At 49.0% G+C, this 15,371-nt stretch overlaps 1 protein-coding gene and 1 pseudogene across 1 annotated transcript in view; both read right to left on the bottom strand.

The window, feature by feature from the left end:
- Positions 1 to 15,371, bottom strand: part of LOC136640312 (zinc finger protein 208-like) — a 120,097-nt gene that overhangs the window by 43,044 nt on the left and 61,682 nt on the right. The window contains exons 8-11 of the mRNA XM_066615345.1: positions 8,693 to 8,706; positions 7,770 to 7,930; positions 5,442 to 7,685; position 5,356 (exon numbers count right to left, since the gene is read on the bottom strand). Coding sequence (XP_066471442.1) covers position 5,356; positions 5,442 to 7,685; positions 7,770 to 7,930; positions 8,693 to 8,706 — 2,420 coding nt within the window. The remainder of the gene's footprint in view (positions 1 to 5,355; positions 5,357 to 5,441; positions 7,686 to 7,769; positions 7,931 to 8,692; positions 8,707 to 15,371) is intronic.
- On the bottom strand, positions 44 to 3,920 carry LOC136641364 (zinc finger protein ZFP2-like; annotated as a pseudogene).

Genomic DNA, 15,371 nt, shown 5'->3' on the forward strand with positions numbered 1-15,371 from the left:
AAAGATGGGAAAGAAATGAAATAAACCTTCAGAGATGCACACACAAAATACACACATCTATTTATTTAACGGAATGTAAGTTGCCTGACATCCCATGAGAGCTAACAATTCCCTTAAAAAATTTAAAAGTACAAATACAATTTAAAAGCAAAGTTTAAAAATGAGACTAAAAAAATTCTGTCGCTGGACCCTGAGATCCCACACAGATGCCATGGACAGATCTATCCTCCATGAATGGGCCCAACCCTCTTCTGGCCTCCTTTTCCTCCCCCAAACGAGGCAGCTCGCAGTCAAACAGATTCTTCCAGGCACAGAAACTAGAGGTGTATGAGGAAAGTTCTTCAGTACAAGGGTTCGTTCTGGCAATGTCCAATAGAAGAAACACAGCCTGAACAAAATCATGCACGGGGGGGGGGGGGCCCACGCATCAATGCCACCCCTCAGGGTTACCTCACTCTTGGGGGCTCCTACACTCCAGAATCTGGTGTCTTAAGGGGCAGCTTGTTTTCCAAACCCCAGCAACCGATAGCCAGGGTGCCAGCCAACATATCACTGTAAGAGCAGATATGGGTTGTAGGGTCCTCCCACCTCCAGGGAAGAGTTGGCATGAGGGTTGCATTGGTGCTGGCCAGAGCTCAGGGGTCCATGCAAACCAGACCCCCATTCCGGTCCCCCCTCTCCTACCCCTTGGGACATGGCCCAGGATTTTCCGTACCACTCAGTTCCTCCCGTCCCCCTTGCCTAGGTTGTGCTCCTTCTTTATTCGCACTCCTTTCAACCACTTTTTCCACAGTAAGGCCTCTCCTCCATATGCTGCCTAATCAGAGTTTTGACAAAGCTCCTTCCGCACTCCAAGCCTTCCTTGTGAGTTCTCTCTACATGATGATTTGAGACCCGTGGATGTGTTTATCCATGGGGAGCAGGACTGCCACCTGCCTCTCAGGATTTGTGCTCAGGCTGGTGCTCTAGCAGGAAAGCGACCCCTCCCTCTAACACAGGGGTGTCCAAAGTTTTTGGCAGGAGGGCCACATCAGCTCTCTGACACTGTGTCGGGGGCCGGGGGGGAAAGAATTAATTTAAATTGAAAATTTGAATAAATTTACATAAGTTTTCATAAATGAATATATTAAAGATGAACTTATATGAATGAATGAAGGTCTTGCAATAGCTCAAGGCCTTGCACAAAGCAAGGCTGGCCTTTCCTTTGCTGCCACTGCTGCATCACAGATATGAAAGAGCAAGCAGTGGAAGGAGCTCTCATCCCACAGCTCACACAAGAGGTCAAACAGTCGCCCTCACGCTGAGGGAAGTTGCATTGGGCCAGTGTGGGCTTCAACAAATCTCCGGAGGGCCAGAGGCTCATTGGAGACTGGGGGCTCCCTGAGGGCCGCATTGAGAGGCCGCGAGGGCTGCTAGTGGCCCTCGGGCGGGGGGTTGGGCACCCCTGCTCTAACATGTTGCTGTTGGAGCCATTCAGTGCCAACTGATTGATTGGGATCAATGATTCCTTATCTGTGGATTGGGTACCTCCTGGGATTTCCAGGAACTTAAACTGTGCAGATACCAAGAACTAACTGTATATACTTTCCCCCTGTGTGGGATCCTTTATGCACAGCCAGGTGTGAGCTCTAACTGAAGCTCTTTCCACACTCCAAGCATTCATATGGTTTCTCCCCTTTGTGGCATCTTTGATGGATGGTAAGATTTCTGCTGTTACAGAAGCTCTTTCCACACTCCAAGCATTTATATGGCTTTTCTCCTATGTGGGTTTTTTGATGCAGAGTCAGACTTGAGTTCACACTGAAGCTCTTTCCACACTCTTAGCACTGATATGGTTTCTCCCCTGTGTGGGTTATTTGGTGCACAGTCAGGTATCTGCTCTGTTTGAAGCTCTTTCCACACTGCAAGCATTTGCAGGTTTTTTCCCCTCTGTGAATTCTCAGATGCACATCTAATTGTGAGCTCCGACTGAAGCTCTTTCTGCATTCCAAGCACTTATATGGCTTCTCCTGTGTGTGTTCTTTGATGTCTTACAAAGTCTGCCTTACTGCTGAAGGTAGTAGCACATTGAGGGCATTTCTCACTCCTCTTTCCAGTTTCTTTCTGCAGATTGACTGGGATGACACTGAAATCCCTATTCTGATGAGCATCAGATTTATTTTCCCATTTCTCTGGCTCATTTACCTTCCAAGTTCTTGATCTTTTTGGGTTTTTAGCTTTCGCCCTTTCACATATTTTCTTATGGGGAGTGGGATGAATTCTTGTGCTGATGGTTTCCACACCCCAAGTTTTCTGCAGTGCTGAAGGGCCCCTGCTGGCCCTCCCTGTTCCAGGTTTTCCACTGTCCCTGCCAAAACCCCCACCAGAAAATCAAACCATCCCAGAGCAGACCCAAAGTTTAGGATGCAAATGGGGGGGGGGGGATTGTCATAAGAACATAAGAACAGCCCCACTGGATCAGGCCAACGCCCCATCTACTCCAGCTTCCTGTATCTTACAGTGGCCCACCAAATGCCTGAGGGAGCTCACAAGACAATGGACACAACCTGCGTCCCAGTGCCCTCCCCTGCTTCTGGCAAACAGAGGCAGCCTGCCTCTAAAATCAAGAGATTGCACATACCTACTTCCTGTGGCAAGAGTTCCACAGACTAATTACAGATGAATTACATGCTGGGTAGAGAAATATTTTCTTCTGTCTGTCCTAACTCTCCCAACACGCAACTTTAGTGGATGTCCCCTGGTTCTGGTGTTATGTGAGAGTGTAAAGAGCATCTCTCTATCCACTCTATCCTTCCCATGCATTATTTTGTATGTCTCAATCATGTCCCCCCCCCCCCGGCGCATCTTTTCTAGGCTGAAGAGGCCCAATCGCTGTAGCCTTTCCTCAGAGGGAAGGTGCCCCAGCCCAGTCATCATTTTGGCCACTCTCCTTTGCACCTTTTCCATCTCCACTATATCCTTTTTGAGATATGGCGACCAGAACTGGACACAATACTCCAGGTGTGGCGTGGTACAAATACTCCAGATTTGTACAACGGCATTATAATGTCGGGGTTCCCCTCCTCCCACAAGTCCCCAGCATACCCAGGGAGAAGGCTTCTTGGCCAGAGGATCAGGGAGGGAGCCGGTGGATCATGGGCCCACCTCCCCATAGTGCCTGGGCACTCCTGTGGGCGGCAAGGCACAGCAGAGGAACACTGCGTGCTGAACCCCCGCTTCGCTCCCCCGCCTTGGGGGGAAGGGGAGCACTCCCTCGCCCAACCAACCATGGCCTCCCTTGCCGGGCAGGGCACCTGGCTGTGACATCAGGAGCCCACAGCTGGACCTCCCCGAGTTGCCTGCAGAGCTACAGGACCCAGGTGGGCAGGGCCAGCCCACCCCCCCAAAGGCAGAGACCAGAGCAGAGGCAGCAGCCTTCCCAGCCCTCTTAGGAACAAGCCTGGCAGCTCCAGGTGAGAGGAGGCGGGAGGGAAACAGAGAGAGGAAGGGGAGGAACTGTGGTAATCCCAGGGGAGGGCAGTCCCAGAGATAGGCCCTTTATGTACCCTCCCTGTGAGGGAAGGGGAGGGGCCAAAGGGGAGGGATCTGCCCTACATAAACCTAGAGGCCAGGGATGACAAGGCGGTTGGGAGTCAGAAGAGCAGGCAGGAGGATCTGCTGTTAGCAGCCCCTGCTCCAGACTGGCAAATGCTGCCAAACCAAAGAGAGGGAACCGGGTGACACAAACCCCCTTCAACTGGTGAAGTGTTCTGAGGCCTCCACAAGAGGGCCCCCCTCGGGAAAGCCGGGTGGGCCCTCCCCCCCCACAGTGAGGCCTCACATATAATATTAACTTTTTTGTTCTCAAGACCTTTCCTAATGATCCCAAGCATGGAATTAGCCTTCTTTACTGCTGCCACACATTGGGTCGACACTTCCATCGCCGTTGTCCACAAGGACCCCAAGAACTCTCTCCTGATCTGTCACAGACAGCTCAGAACCCATTAGCCTATATGTAAAGTTTTGATTCTTTGATCCAATGTGCATGACTTTACACTCACTTATATTGAAACGCATCTGCCATTTTGCTGCCCAGTCTGAAGTTCGGAGAGATCTTTCTGGAGCTCTTCACAATCTGATCTCGTCTTCACCATTTGGAAAAGTTTGGTGTTGCAGCTCCTCTTCTCAGCCCCCCTTTCCCTTCACCAGCCAGGCTTTGAGCTTGACTGCCTCATCCCCCTGGGGGCTCCTCTCCCACCCCTCTTAATTTCTTCCTACCACTGCAGTCCTGGGACCCCCCCCTTGCAGCATGGGAGGGGGAGCTGCTGACTCAGACACTTGAGCAGAGGAGGCGCAAAGGAAGGGGCAGAGCAGGAAGTGGTTCCCACCCCCCTTTGCTCCTCTGGGAGGAGGAAGGTCTCTTTCCAGGTCTGGACCCACCAATCCTGCCTTGTGTTCTGAAGACTACCTTGATGAGTACAGCAGTGGTTCTCACACATTTAGCACCAGGACCCATTTTTTAGAATGAGAATCTGTCAGGACCCATCCCACTGCAGGTTGAGAACATCTGGCTGGAGGACTCACAAAGAACCTCCGGGACATGAATGGAAGTGCCTTTTGGTTGCATCTGGGAGGTTTTCTGAGCCCTTTGGATATCACAAGAAGGCCCTTCCTGTCGCATCCGGAAGTCAGGTGAGGGCCCCAAGCCACAGAATTGGTTATCCATCTGTTTTGGTATCTGCGGGGGTTCGGGAAGCAGAGAACCGACCTGTACTATAAAGGAATGAGTGAAACTTCCTACAGACTCCAAGCATTTATGTGGCTGCTCCCGATTAAGGTGTGCTTGATATGCTGTCAGATTGGAGCTCCAAACGATGTATGGCGATATGGATTCTTCCCATTCTGAGTTCTTTAATGCTTTGATGCACTGACAGGCTTGTTTTCCAGGGAAACGCTTTCCACACTCTAAGCATTTCTAAGCTTTCTCCCCTGTGGGGGTGATCTGATGCACAGTCAGGCTTGAATTCATCCCGAAGCTCTTTCCACACTAAAAGCATTGATGTGGTTTCTCCCTTGTGTGGGTTCTTTGATGCAGAGTCAGGTTTGAGCTCCTATTGAAGCTCTTTCCGCACTCCAAGCATTAATATGGCTACTACCCTGTGTGGGTACTTTGATGCAGAGCCAGGTGTGAGCTCTGACTGAAGCAATTTCCACACTCTAAGCATTGATATGGTTTCTCCCCTGTGTGGATCCTTTGATGCAGCTGTGAGCTCTGAATGAATTTCTTTCCACACTCCAAGCATTGATATGGTTTCTCCCATGTGTGGGTTCTTTGATGCACAGTCAGGTTTGAGCTCTGAATGAAGTTCTTTCCACACTCAAAGCATTGATATGATTTCTCCCCTGTGTGGGTTCTTTGATGCTTAGTCAGGGTTGAGCTGAAACGGAAGCTCTTTCCACACTCCAAGCATTGATATGGTTTCTCCCCTGTGTGGGTTCTTTGATGCACAGTCAGGTTTGAGCTCTTACTGAAGCTCTTTCCACACTCCAAGCATTGATATGGTTTCTCCCCTGTGTGGGTCCTTTGATGCTTAGTCAGGGTTGAGCTCCTATTGAAGCTCTTTCCACACTCCAAGCATTGATATGGTTTCTCCCCTGTGTGGGTCCTTTGATGCACAGTCAGGTTTGAGCTCTGAATGAAGTTCTTTCCACACTCAAAGCACTGATATGATTTCTCCCCTGTGTGGGTTCTTTGATGCTTAGTCAGGGTTGAGCTGAAACGGAAGCTCTTTCCACACTCCAAGCATTGATATGGTTTCTCCCCTGTGTGGGTTCTTTGATGCACAGTCAGGTTTGAGCTCTTACTGAAGCTCTTTCCACACTCCAAGCATTGATATGGTTTCTCCCCTGTGTGGGTCCTTTGATGCCCAGTCAAGTTTAACCTCCTACTGAAGCTCTTTCCACACTCCAAGCATTGATATGGTTTCTCCCCTGTGTGGGTCCTTTGATGCAAAGTGAGGTTTGAGCTCCTACTGAAGCTCTTTCCACACTCCAAGCATTGGTATGGCTTTTCCCCTGTGTGGGTTCTTTGATGCTTAGTCAAGGTTGAGCTGCAACTGAAGCTCTTTCCACACTCCAAGCATAGATGTGGTTTCTCCCCTGTGTGGATCCTTTGATGCAAAGTCAGCTGTGAGCTCTGAATGAAGTTCTTTCCACACTCAAAGCATTGATATGATTTCTCCCCTGTGTGGGTTCTTTGATGCTTAGTCAGGGTTGAGCTGAAACGGAAGCTCTTTCCACACTCTAAGCATTGATATGGTTTCTCCCCTGTGTGGGTCCTTTGATGCACAGTCAGGTTTGAGCTCGTACTGAAGCTCTTTCCACACTCCAAGCATTGATATGGTTTCTCCCCTGTGTGGCTCCTTTCATGCGAAGTCAGCTGTGAGCTCCTACTGAAGCTCTTTCCACACTCCAAGCATTGATATGGTTTCTCCCCTGTGTGGGTCCTTTGATGCCCAGTCAAGTTTAACCTCCTACTGAAGCTCTTTCCACACTCCAAGCATTGATATGGTTTCTCCCCTGTGTGGGTCCTTTGATGCAAACTGAGGTATGAGCTCGTACTGAAGCTCTTTCCACACTCCAAGCATTGGTATGGCTTTTCCCCTGTGTGGGTTCTTTGATGCTTACTCAAGGTTGAGCTGCAACTGAAGCTCTTACCACACTGCAAGCATAGATGTGGTTTCTCCCCTGTGTGGATCCTTTGATGCAAAATCAGATGTGAGCTCTGAATGAAGTTCTTTCCACACTCCAAGCATTGATATGGTTTCTCCCCTGTGTGAGTTCTTTGATGCTTAGTCAAGGTTGAGCTGCAACGGAAGCTCTTTCCACACTCCAAGCATAGATGTGGTTTCTCCCCTGTGTGGATCCTTTGATGCAAAGTTAACTGTGAGCTCTGAATGAAGTTCTTTCCACACTCCAAGCATTGATATGGTTTCTCCCCTGTGTGGGTTCTTTGATGCTTAGTCAAGGTTGAGCTGCAACTGAAGCTCTTTCCACACTCCAAGCATTGATATGGTTTCTCCCCTGTGTGGCTCCTTTCATGCGAAGTCAGCTGTGAGCTCCTACTGAAGCTCTTTCCACACTCCAAGCATTGATATGGTTTCTCCCCTGTGTGGGTCCTTTGATGCCCAGTCAAGTTTAACCTTCTACTGAAGCTCTTTCCACACTCCAAGCATTGATATGGTTTCTCCCCTCTGTGGGTCCTTTGATGCAAAGTGAGGTATGAGCTCGTACTGAAGCTCTTTCCACACTCCAAGCATTGGTATGGCTTTTCCCCTGTGTGGGTTCTTTGATGCTTAGTCAAGGTTGAGCTGCAACTGAAGCTCTTACCACACTCCAAGCATAGATGTGGTTTCTCCCCTGTGTGGATCCTTTGATGCAAAGTCAACTGTGAGCTCTGAATGAAGTTCTTTCCACACTCCAAGCATTGATATGGTTTCTCCCCTGTGTGGGTTCTTTGATGCTTAGTCAGGGTTGAGCTGCAACGGAAACTCTTTCCACACTCCAAGCATTGATATGGTTTTTCTCCTGTGTGGGTTCTTTGATGCTTAGTCAAGGTTGAGCTGCAACTGAAGCTCTTTCCACACTCCAAGCATAGATGTGGTTTCTCCCCTGTGTGGATCCTTTCATGCGAAGTCAGCTGTGAGCTCCTACTGAAGCTCTTTCTACACTCCAAGCATTGATATGGTTTCTCCCCTGTGTGGGTCCTTTGATGCCCAGTCAAGTTTAACCTTCTACTGAAGCTCTTTCCACACTCCAAGCATTGGTATGGCTTTTCCCCTGTGTGGGTTCTTTGATGCTTAGTCAAGGTTGAGCTGCAACTGAAGCTCTTTCCACACTCCAAGCATAGATGTGGTTTCTCCCCACTGTGGATCCTTTGATGCTTAGTCAGCTGTGAGCTCTGACTGAAGTTCTTTCTACACTCCAAGCATTGATAAGTTTTCTCACCTGCATGGGTCCTTTGATGCACAGTCAGGCTTGGGTACATCCTGAGGCTCTTCCACACTCCAAGCATTGATACAGTTTATCCCTTGAGGGGGGTTCTTTTATGCACAGTCATGTCTGAGCTCTGACTCAAGCTCTTTCCACACTCCAAGCACTGTTATGGTTTTCCCCCTGTGTGGTTCTTTGATGTCTTCTTAGTTGTGATTTACTCTTGGGATCCGTGCACATTGGGGGCACTTCTCTTTCCTCTTTCCAATTCCATTTTGTGGTTTAACTGGGATGACAACGAAATCTCCATTCTGATGAGTACCAGATTCATTTTTCCATTTCTCTTTCTCATTTCCCTTCTGCATCCTTGATCTTTTTAATGTGCAGGTTTCTCCCTTTTTCATATCTTCTCTGTGTGAATTTTGCTGAGTTTAGTAATGTTGGATGTACAACTGATTCTCTCCTGCTGCAATGGAAGCCTCTTTCTTCTCTTCCCTTTGAGATGTTCCTGCTTGATCAGGATTTCATGTCCATCATAACCCTGATGGGTCTAATCCTTTCCAATTTTCCAGTGCTGGCGCAGCCATGCTGCATCCTGTGGTAAGGAGGCAGTTGCACAGCCCTCCTCAAGATGTTTGTTCCCTTACCTCAGTGCTGGAAAGTTGAATAGATTTGGGCCCTGAGTACTCCAGAGAGGAGCTGGGCTTCCCTCCTGCCTCACCGATCCATCCTGGTCTCTAAAAGTCACTTCCTGCAGGTCACATGTAGTTGTTTCCAGTGACACCCCACATGGCTCCCTCTGGTCTTCACTGTCTTCTCTGTAGCTTGCTGCAAGGAGAGGGAAACTTGTTTAGCAGCACAATAGAGAAACGGGACCTCAAACACACACATCTAGGTGTATATACTCAGAAGTAAAACCCAGTGGGTTCAGTGGCACTGAATTCTGTCCTTTCTATACCGGGGCTTGTCGATGAACGTGTTTGTTTCTTTAAAAATCGCAATAAATACTGAATGAGCTTGAGCACTAACAAACAAATAAGCCTGGAGGGACAGTTCCACATAAGCTGGAGATCAGCCGGGGCACGTCTGCAAAACCCTCTTTCGATGGTGCTGGTGTCACCCAAACCTCAATTAGGATAAAGCAGTTACTGCACCCACCTGAAAGGAGAAACAGGCAGGAGGCAGCCTAGGACAGAAGAGAAGATCTGGGAGGAGAACGATTGAAACTACGAGGTCCAAGAGTGCAGTGGAATATTCCTCTACAACCGTGGTTCCCAAACATTCTAGCACCAGGACACACTTTTTTAAATCAACACTCTATTGGGACCACCTAGCTTTATCAGACTAAAAAAATGTTTCACTTTACCACCTGCTCATGCTTTGGTCTTCATTCTTTCTACTATTGTTGGGGGAGGGGACGACCACCTCCTGGAGCACTGTTGAGTTCCACAGTCATCAGATCTGACTGGTGGCCTTGCATTCCCATTTGCTTTGGACCAAGGCACGGTCACCTACTTATGAGTAAGCACGTACATGCTTCTCCATTATTGTTTTCATAGGGTTCAATACATTTTCCTCGTTAGCTATCAGCTTGTCAGTTTCACGACCCACCAAAAATGTAAACTAAGCTCTGATTTTTGCTCTCTGTTTCCTCTCTCTTAGGTGTTGAGAGAGTCCCTTGACACCTCAGGAAAGAGGGTCTAAGGCAGGGGTCAGCAACCTGTGGCTCTACAGCCGCATGCGGCTTTCAGCTGTCTGCTGAGGCTCCTCCAGGTGAAAGTGGCAAAGAGTATGACAGGAGGCACCTGTGTTGGGAGTGCAGGCTGCTTCCCTCTGCCCCCTGAGCTCACTGCCCTCCTCTCCCTTCACCCCCACCTGCCCCACATTGGTTTCCTTTTTCAATTTTGCCCTCTCTGCAGGCTTAAGTTCCCTGTTTTTCCCTTCCCCAACTCTCCAGCAGGCTCAGCCAATCAGCATCCAGCAGGCTCCTGGCTTTTTCTGTTGGAATGGCTCAGGGCCCTTCACTGGCTGACCACCAGCCAATCCTGAGCTGCCCTCCTCCTCAGCCATTGTGAGCCCTTGCAGCCCGCCTTTCCCTGAGCAGGTCCCCACTCAGTGCAAGGAGAGGCTTTTCCTCCACAGCAGAGGAGACATCCTGTGTGTCTACTCAGTAGTAAGCCCCATTACAGTGGATGAAGCTTGCTCCCAGGAAAGGGTGCCTGGGATGGCAGCCTTGAAGCCTGCTCAAGACCAAGTGCAAGGGCAGGTGAGTGGGAGCCCATGCAGGTCTGTTCCAGAGTAAGCCCCGATGTAGTCCCTGGGCTACTCCCAGGAAGGTGTGGAGGGCTGTATTCTCAGCCTCCTCCTGTGCAGGTCTACTCACAAGTAAGCACTGCTGTAGTCAGTGGGGCTTCCTCCCAGGAAGGTGTGGAGGGCTGCAGCCTCAGCCCCCACCTATGCAGGTCTACTCACAAGTAGTCAGTAAGGCTTCCTCCCAGGAAAGTGCGGAGAGGACTGCAGCCTGAGAGCTCCAACCAACTTGTCTGCTCAGAAGTCCCATTGTAGCCAATGGGGCTTACTCCCAGGATAGTGTGGAGAGGGTTGCAGCCTGAGTGAGGGAGGGAGGGAGGGCAGGCAGGCAGGGCAGAAGCTGGCCTGTGGTTGCCCCCCCCACCTTCCCCCCCAGCTTTGGCTTCTTCTCTGGAGTCTGTGTCCTTTTTTCCTTCCAGCAGGGTGCCTCTGGAAGGTGGGGGGAGTTCTTTAGTATCCATGTAAGATAAGCAGATGTCATAACCAACATATGTATTGGAGTCCTGGAAGATCTGGTGAGGAGGTAGATGTGGTGTCAGCAGTGGCCCCTTTAAGGGTAAGGCCTGGGCATCCAGCAGAGTGTGCTGCTCAGCTGCAGCCACTTGAAGGCAATAGGGCCCTCAGGGATATAAGGAGCACCTGAGGAAGGGGGTGTGGGTTGTAGAAGGAGTTCAGGTTGGAGGTAGGAGAGGCTAGGCTAATTGACTTTGACTTGGATACTCTGACTTACTTTGGAATCTGATCTTGGACTGTGACTTGGCTTATTGACTTTGGACTTTGCCCTGGATGCTCTGACTGACTTTGTGACTAATGGACTGCTGGAGACACAGGAGTTTGGTGTGTGGCTGCTGTGCCCAAGACCTACTGAGGACCCAGGGTCTGCTGTAGTGGTGGGAGGCTGCTGGCAGGAGAGAGGACCTCTGCAGGTTGAACAGGTGAGCTACCCTGGAGGTGGGGTCCAGCAGGACTGCAGGGCAGAACCAGGGTCATTTGTTGGGGGAAAGAAGAGGAGCTAATTTGCTTAAAGTAGACCTAATTCTCCAGGCAGAGAATGGCCTTGGAATCAGGCAAAACACCATAGAGGACCAGGCGTCTGAAAACACAGGACAAGAATGTATGACAAATCTAACTAAAAGCTACAAGAGGGGGCTACATTATTAAAATGGGACCTATAAGAGCATAAAGGTGAAAAAAAACTATATATGCAGTATTATCTTCATTTTAGATGTCAAAAGGGTTTTGTGGCTCCTGAGGTTTTTTCTCTCCGGAAAATGGGTCCAAATGGCTCTTTGAGTGTTTAAGGTTGCAGACCCCTGGTCTAAGGGGTCAGGGCCTCTACGCTCCAGTCTACTCAAGGACGGCAGTCTTGTGGGGTGGATAGGAGCCGTGCTGTATGCAGATTCTTGGAAATGGCCTCCATTTCCAAGACTAGCTGGGTGTGAAGGAAATCAGACCACACTCCTTTATGGCCGGGTAATCTTTTTATTACCCTCAGGGTGATCAAGTAGCCATAAACCCTTATGGTCACTGGGCAGTTCTACAATTCTCTAAATTTGCCCATTGCAGCTGCAGGGGCTGTAAGCTGGTTGGATGCAGCAGAGATGTCTGGGCACTTTGGTCCTAAGTGGAATGAGACTCCAGCACCCCCAACCTGCTGAGACACACACCTTGAAAGATCACCTGGCTTTGCTTTGTCCTCCTCTGTTCCTTATCTGGAAGAGACCAGTTCTCTAATGACTTCTACGCTTCTTTTGGATCAGGCAAGGAAGGATCCTTTTCAGCTTCAAATTCCACCTCTCTTTCTTACAATACTTATCCCAACTGCATCTGTTGAAACCAAGAGGAAAAAATGTACAATAGTTAAAACAATCAACAGTCCCAGGGCTAAAATACTGTCCTCCAGTGTCCCTCCTACACACCCCCTTCTCTGCATGGGTTTCAGTGCTGAATGGCCCCTTCTGGCCCTCTCTGTTTCAGCTTTTAAATTGCCCATGTCTAAACCCACACCACAGGAACTGAGAGCAGACACATAGCTTAGCATGCAATGGGGAGGCGCTGCAGTTGGTCTTCTTCTCAGCCACCTCCCCTTTCCCTCCACTGGCTGGGCTTCCAATCTGGGCATCTCCACAAGGCGGGGGAGCGTCTCCTTTCTACCCACCTCTGCCCTGGGATTCCCCCTGCGCCACAACTGCATTTGGACTCAGCAGAGGGGCTGAGGTGGTGAGTCCATGTCTGCTGAGTCCACATGTTTGCTGGGGTGGAGGTGTTGCCAAAAAGGGCTGTTATGTTTTAAGGGGAATTATTATATTACCCTTTTGGAAACTTCAGGATTGCAGGCTAGATAACAAGAAAGTGTAATGCAGAGAAAATCCCTTGTTTAGCTTAAAGAGGAGACTGGGAGAAAGATAACTTTCAATCAAAGATTATATTTTTATTACAAAAGCACACAGATAAACATAATGCATATTTTGTGGTACTAGTCCTTATATATATTGTACCTAGCTTTCATGGTGGTTGCGTGTGAAGGGTATTCAGTGCATCCGAGAAGATTAGGAAAAGAGAAGGATATTAGGGAAGGATTTTAGGGGTCCCTGGTCTGCATAACCCAGTTGCTGACTAAAGATGGGGGAGAGAAGGGGAAAGAAAGGGAGGTGAGAGGGTTAAAGGTTCCAGAGGCAGATATAGTTACCTGTCCTGAGGAGCAGATGGATTGGGGGGGGGGGAGTCCTGGAGGGAGGACCTGCCTTGGAAGGGCAGCCAGAGAGAGAGCGAGCACATGGCAGCCTTCTCTTTTTAAGGGTTTTTGCTGACCCTGGGTGACCCGGATGTGTCCTAAAGCTGATCTGGATGCGCATGCTCACCACACACAGTGGGACAGGTGGAGCAAGCAAGAGAAACTGGTGAACAGGAAGTCAGCTTATCTGCCAAGGCTGACCTGGGGGGGGGGTAGCTTGCTTTCTGTCCCTCCTGCTGGGAATTTGGAGTCAGGATGCACACAATAGCAGTGATTTAGTTAACAATAATCAACGATTTAGGTGGAGGTTAGGTAATACAATGGTTTAGTCTTTGCTGCTAGAGTCTTTGCCCTCTAAGGTGTTTGCATATTCAGTGATTGACTTAATCAATGATCTACTCTTCCAGACTTTTTAATGTATAATCACAGGGAAGTGCAAGTTGTGCAGATACCACTGCCTCAACGGCCCCTCCTGACCGAGGAGTTAAGTCAGATAGAGGTTAAAAGAGAAGATGTTTCAGACCTCATTGATAAATTAAAGATCAATAAGTCACCGGGCCCTGATGGCATCCACCCAAGAGTTATTAAGGAATTGAAGAATGAAGTTGCAGACCTCTTGACTAAGGTATGCAACTTGTCCCTCAAAACGGCCACGGTGCCAGAAGATTGGAGGATAGCAAATGTCATGCCTATTTTTAAAAAGGGAAAGAGGGGGGACCCGGGAAACTATAGGCCGGTCAGCCTAACATCCATACCGGGTAAGATGGTGGAATGCCTCATCAAAGATAGGATCTCAAAACAAATAGACGAACAGGCCTTGCTGAGGGAGAGTCAGCATGGCTTCTGTAAGGGTAAGTCTTGCCTCACAAACCTTATAGAATTCTTTGAAAAGGTCAACAGGCAAGTGGATGTGGGAGAACCTGTGGACATTATATATCTGGACTTTCAGAAGGCGTTTGACACGGTCCCTCACCAAAGGCTACTGAAAAAACTCCACAGTCAGGGAATTAGAGGACAGGTCCTCTCATGGATTGAGAACTGGTTGGAGGCCAGGAAGCAGAGAGTGGGTGTCAATGGGCAATTTTCACAATGGAGAGGTGAAAAGCGGTGTGCCCCAAGGCTCTGTCCTGGGACCGGTGCTTTTCAACCTCTTCATAAATGACCTGGAGACAGGGTTGAGCAGTGAAGTGGCTAAGTTTGCAGACAACACCAAACTTTTCCGAGTGGTGAAGACCAGAAGTGATTGTGAGGAGCTCCAGAAAGATCTCTCCAGACTGGCAGAATGGGCAGCAAAATGGCAGATGCGCTTCAATGTCAGTAAGTGTAAAGTCATGCACATTGGGGCAAAAAATCAAAAGTTTAGATATAGGCTGATGGATTCTGAGCTGTCTGTGACAGATCAGGAGAGAGATCTTGGGGTGGTGGTGGACAGGTCGATGAAAGTGTCGACCCAATGTGTGGCGGCAGTGAAGAAGGCCAATTCTATGCTTGGGATCATTAGGAAGGATATTGAGAACAAAATGGCTAGTATTATAATGCCGTTGTACAAATCTATAGTAAGGCCACACCTGGAGTATTGTGTCCAGTTCTGGTCGCCGCATCTCAAAAAAGATATAGTGGAAATGGAAAAGGTGCAAAAGAGAGCAACTAAGATGATTACAGGTCTGGGGCACCTTCCTTATGAGGAAAGGCTACGGCGTTTGGGCCTCTTCAGCCTAAGAGATGCCTGAGGGGGGACATGATTGAGACATACAAAATTATGCAGGGGATGGACAGAGTGGATAGGGAGATGCTCTTTACACTCTCACATAATACCAGAACCAGGGGACATCCACTAAAATTGAGTGTTGGGCAGGTTAGGACAGACAAAAGAAAATATTTCTTTACTCAGCGTGTGGTCAGTCTGTGGAACTCCTTGCCACAGGATGTGGTGCTGGCGTCTAGCCTAGATGCCTTTAAAAGGAGATTGGACAAGTTTCTGCAGGAAAAATCCATTACAGGATACAAGCCATGATGTGTATGTGCAACCTCTTGATTTTAGAGATGGGCTATGTCAGATGCAAGGGAGGGCACCAGGATGAGGTCTCTTGTTATCTGGTGTGCTCCCTGGGGCATTTGGTGGGCTGCTGTGAGATACAGGAAGCTTGACTAGATGGGCCTATGGCCTGATCCAGTGGGGCTGTTCTTATGTTCTTAACTACAATTCCCAGGATGCCTTGCAGGTCTCTTGTTATCTGGTGTGCTTCCTGGGGCATTTGGTGGGCTGCTGTGAGATACAGGAAGCTGGACTAGATGGGCCTATGGCCTGATCCAGTGGGGCTGTTCTTATGTTCTTATGTGCAGCCATGATCTTGTG

This window comes from Tiliqua scincoides, chromosome 2, assembly GCF_035046505.1.
Source record: "Tiliqua scincoides isolate rTilSci1 chromosome 2, rTilSci1.hap2, whole genome shotgun sequence".
NCBI lineage: Eukaryota > Metazoa > Chordata > Lepidosauria > Squamata > Scincidae > Tiliqua > Tiliqua scincoides.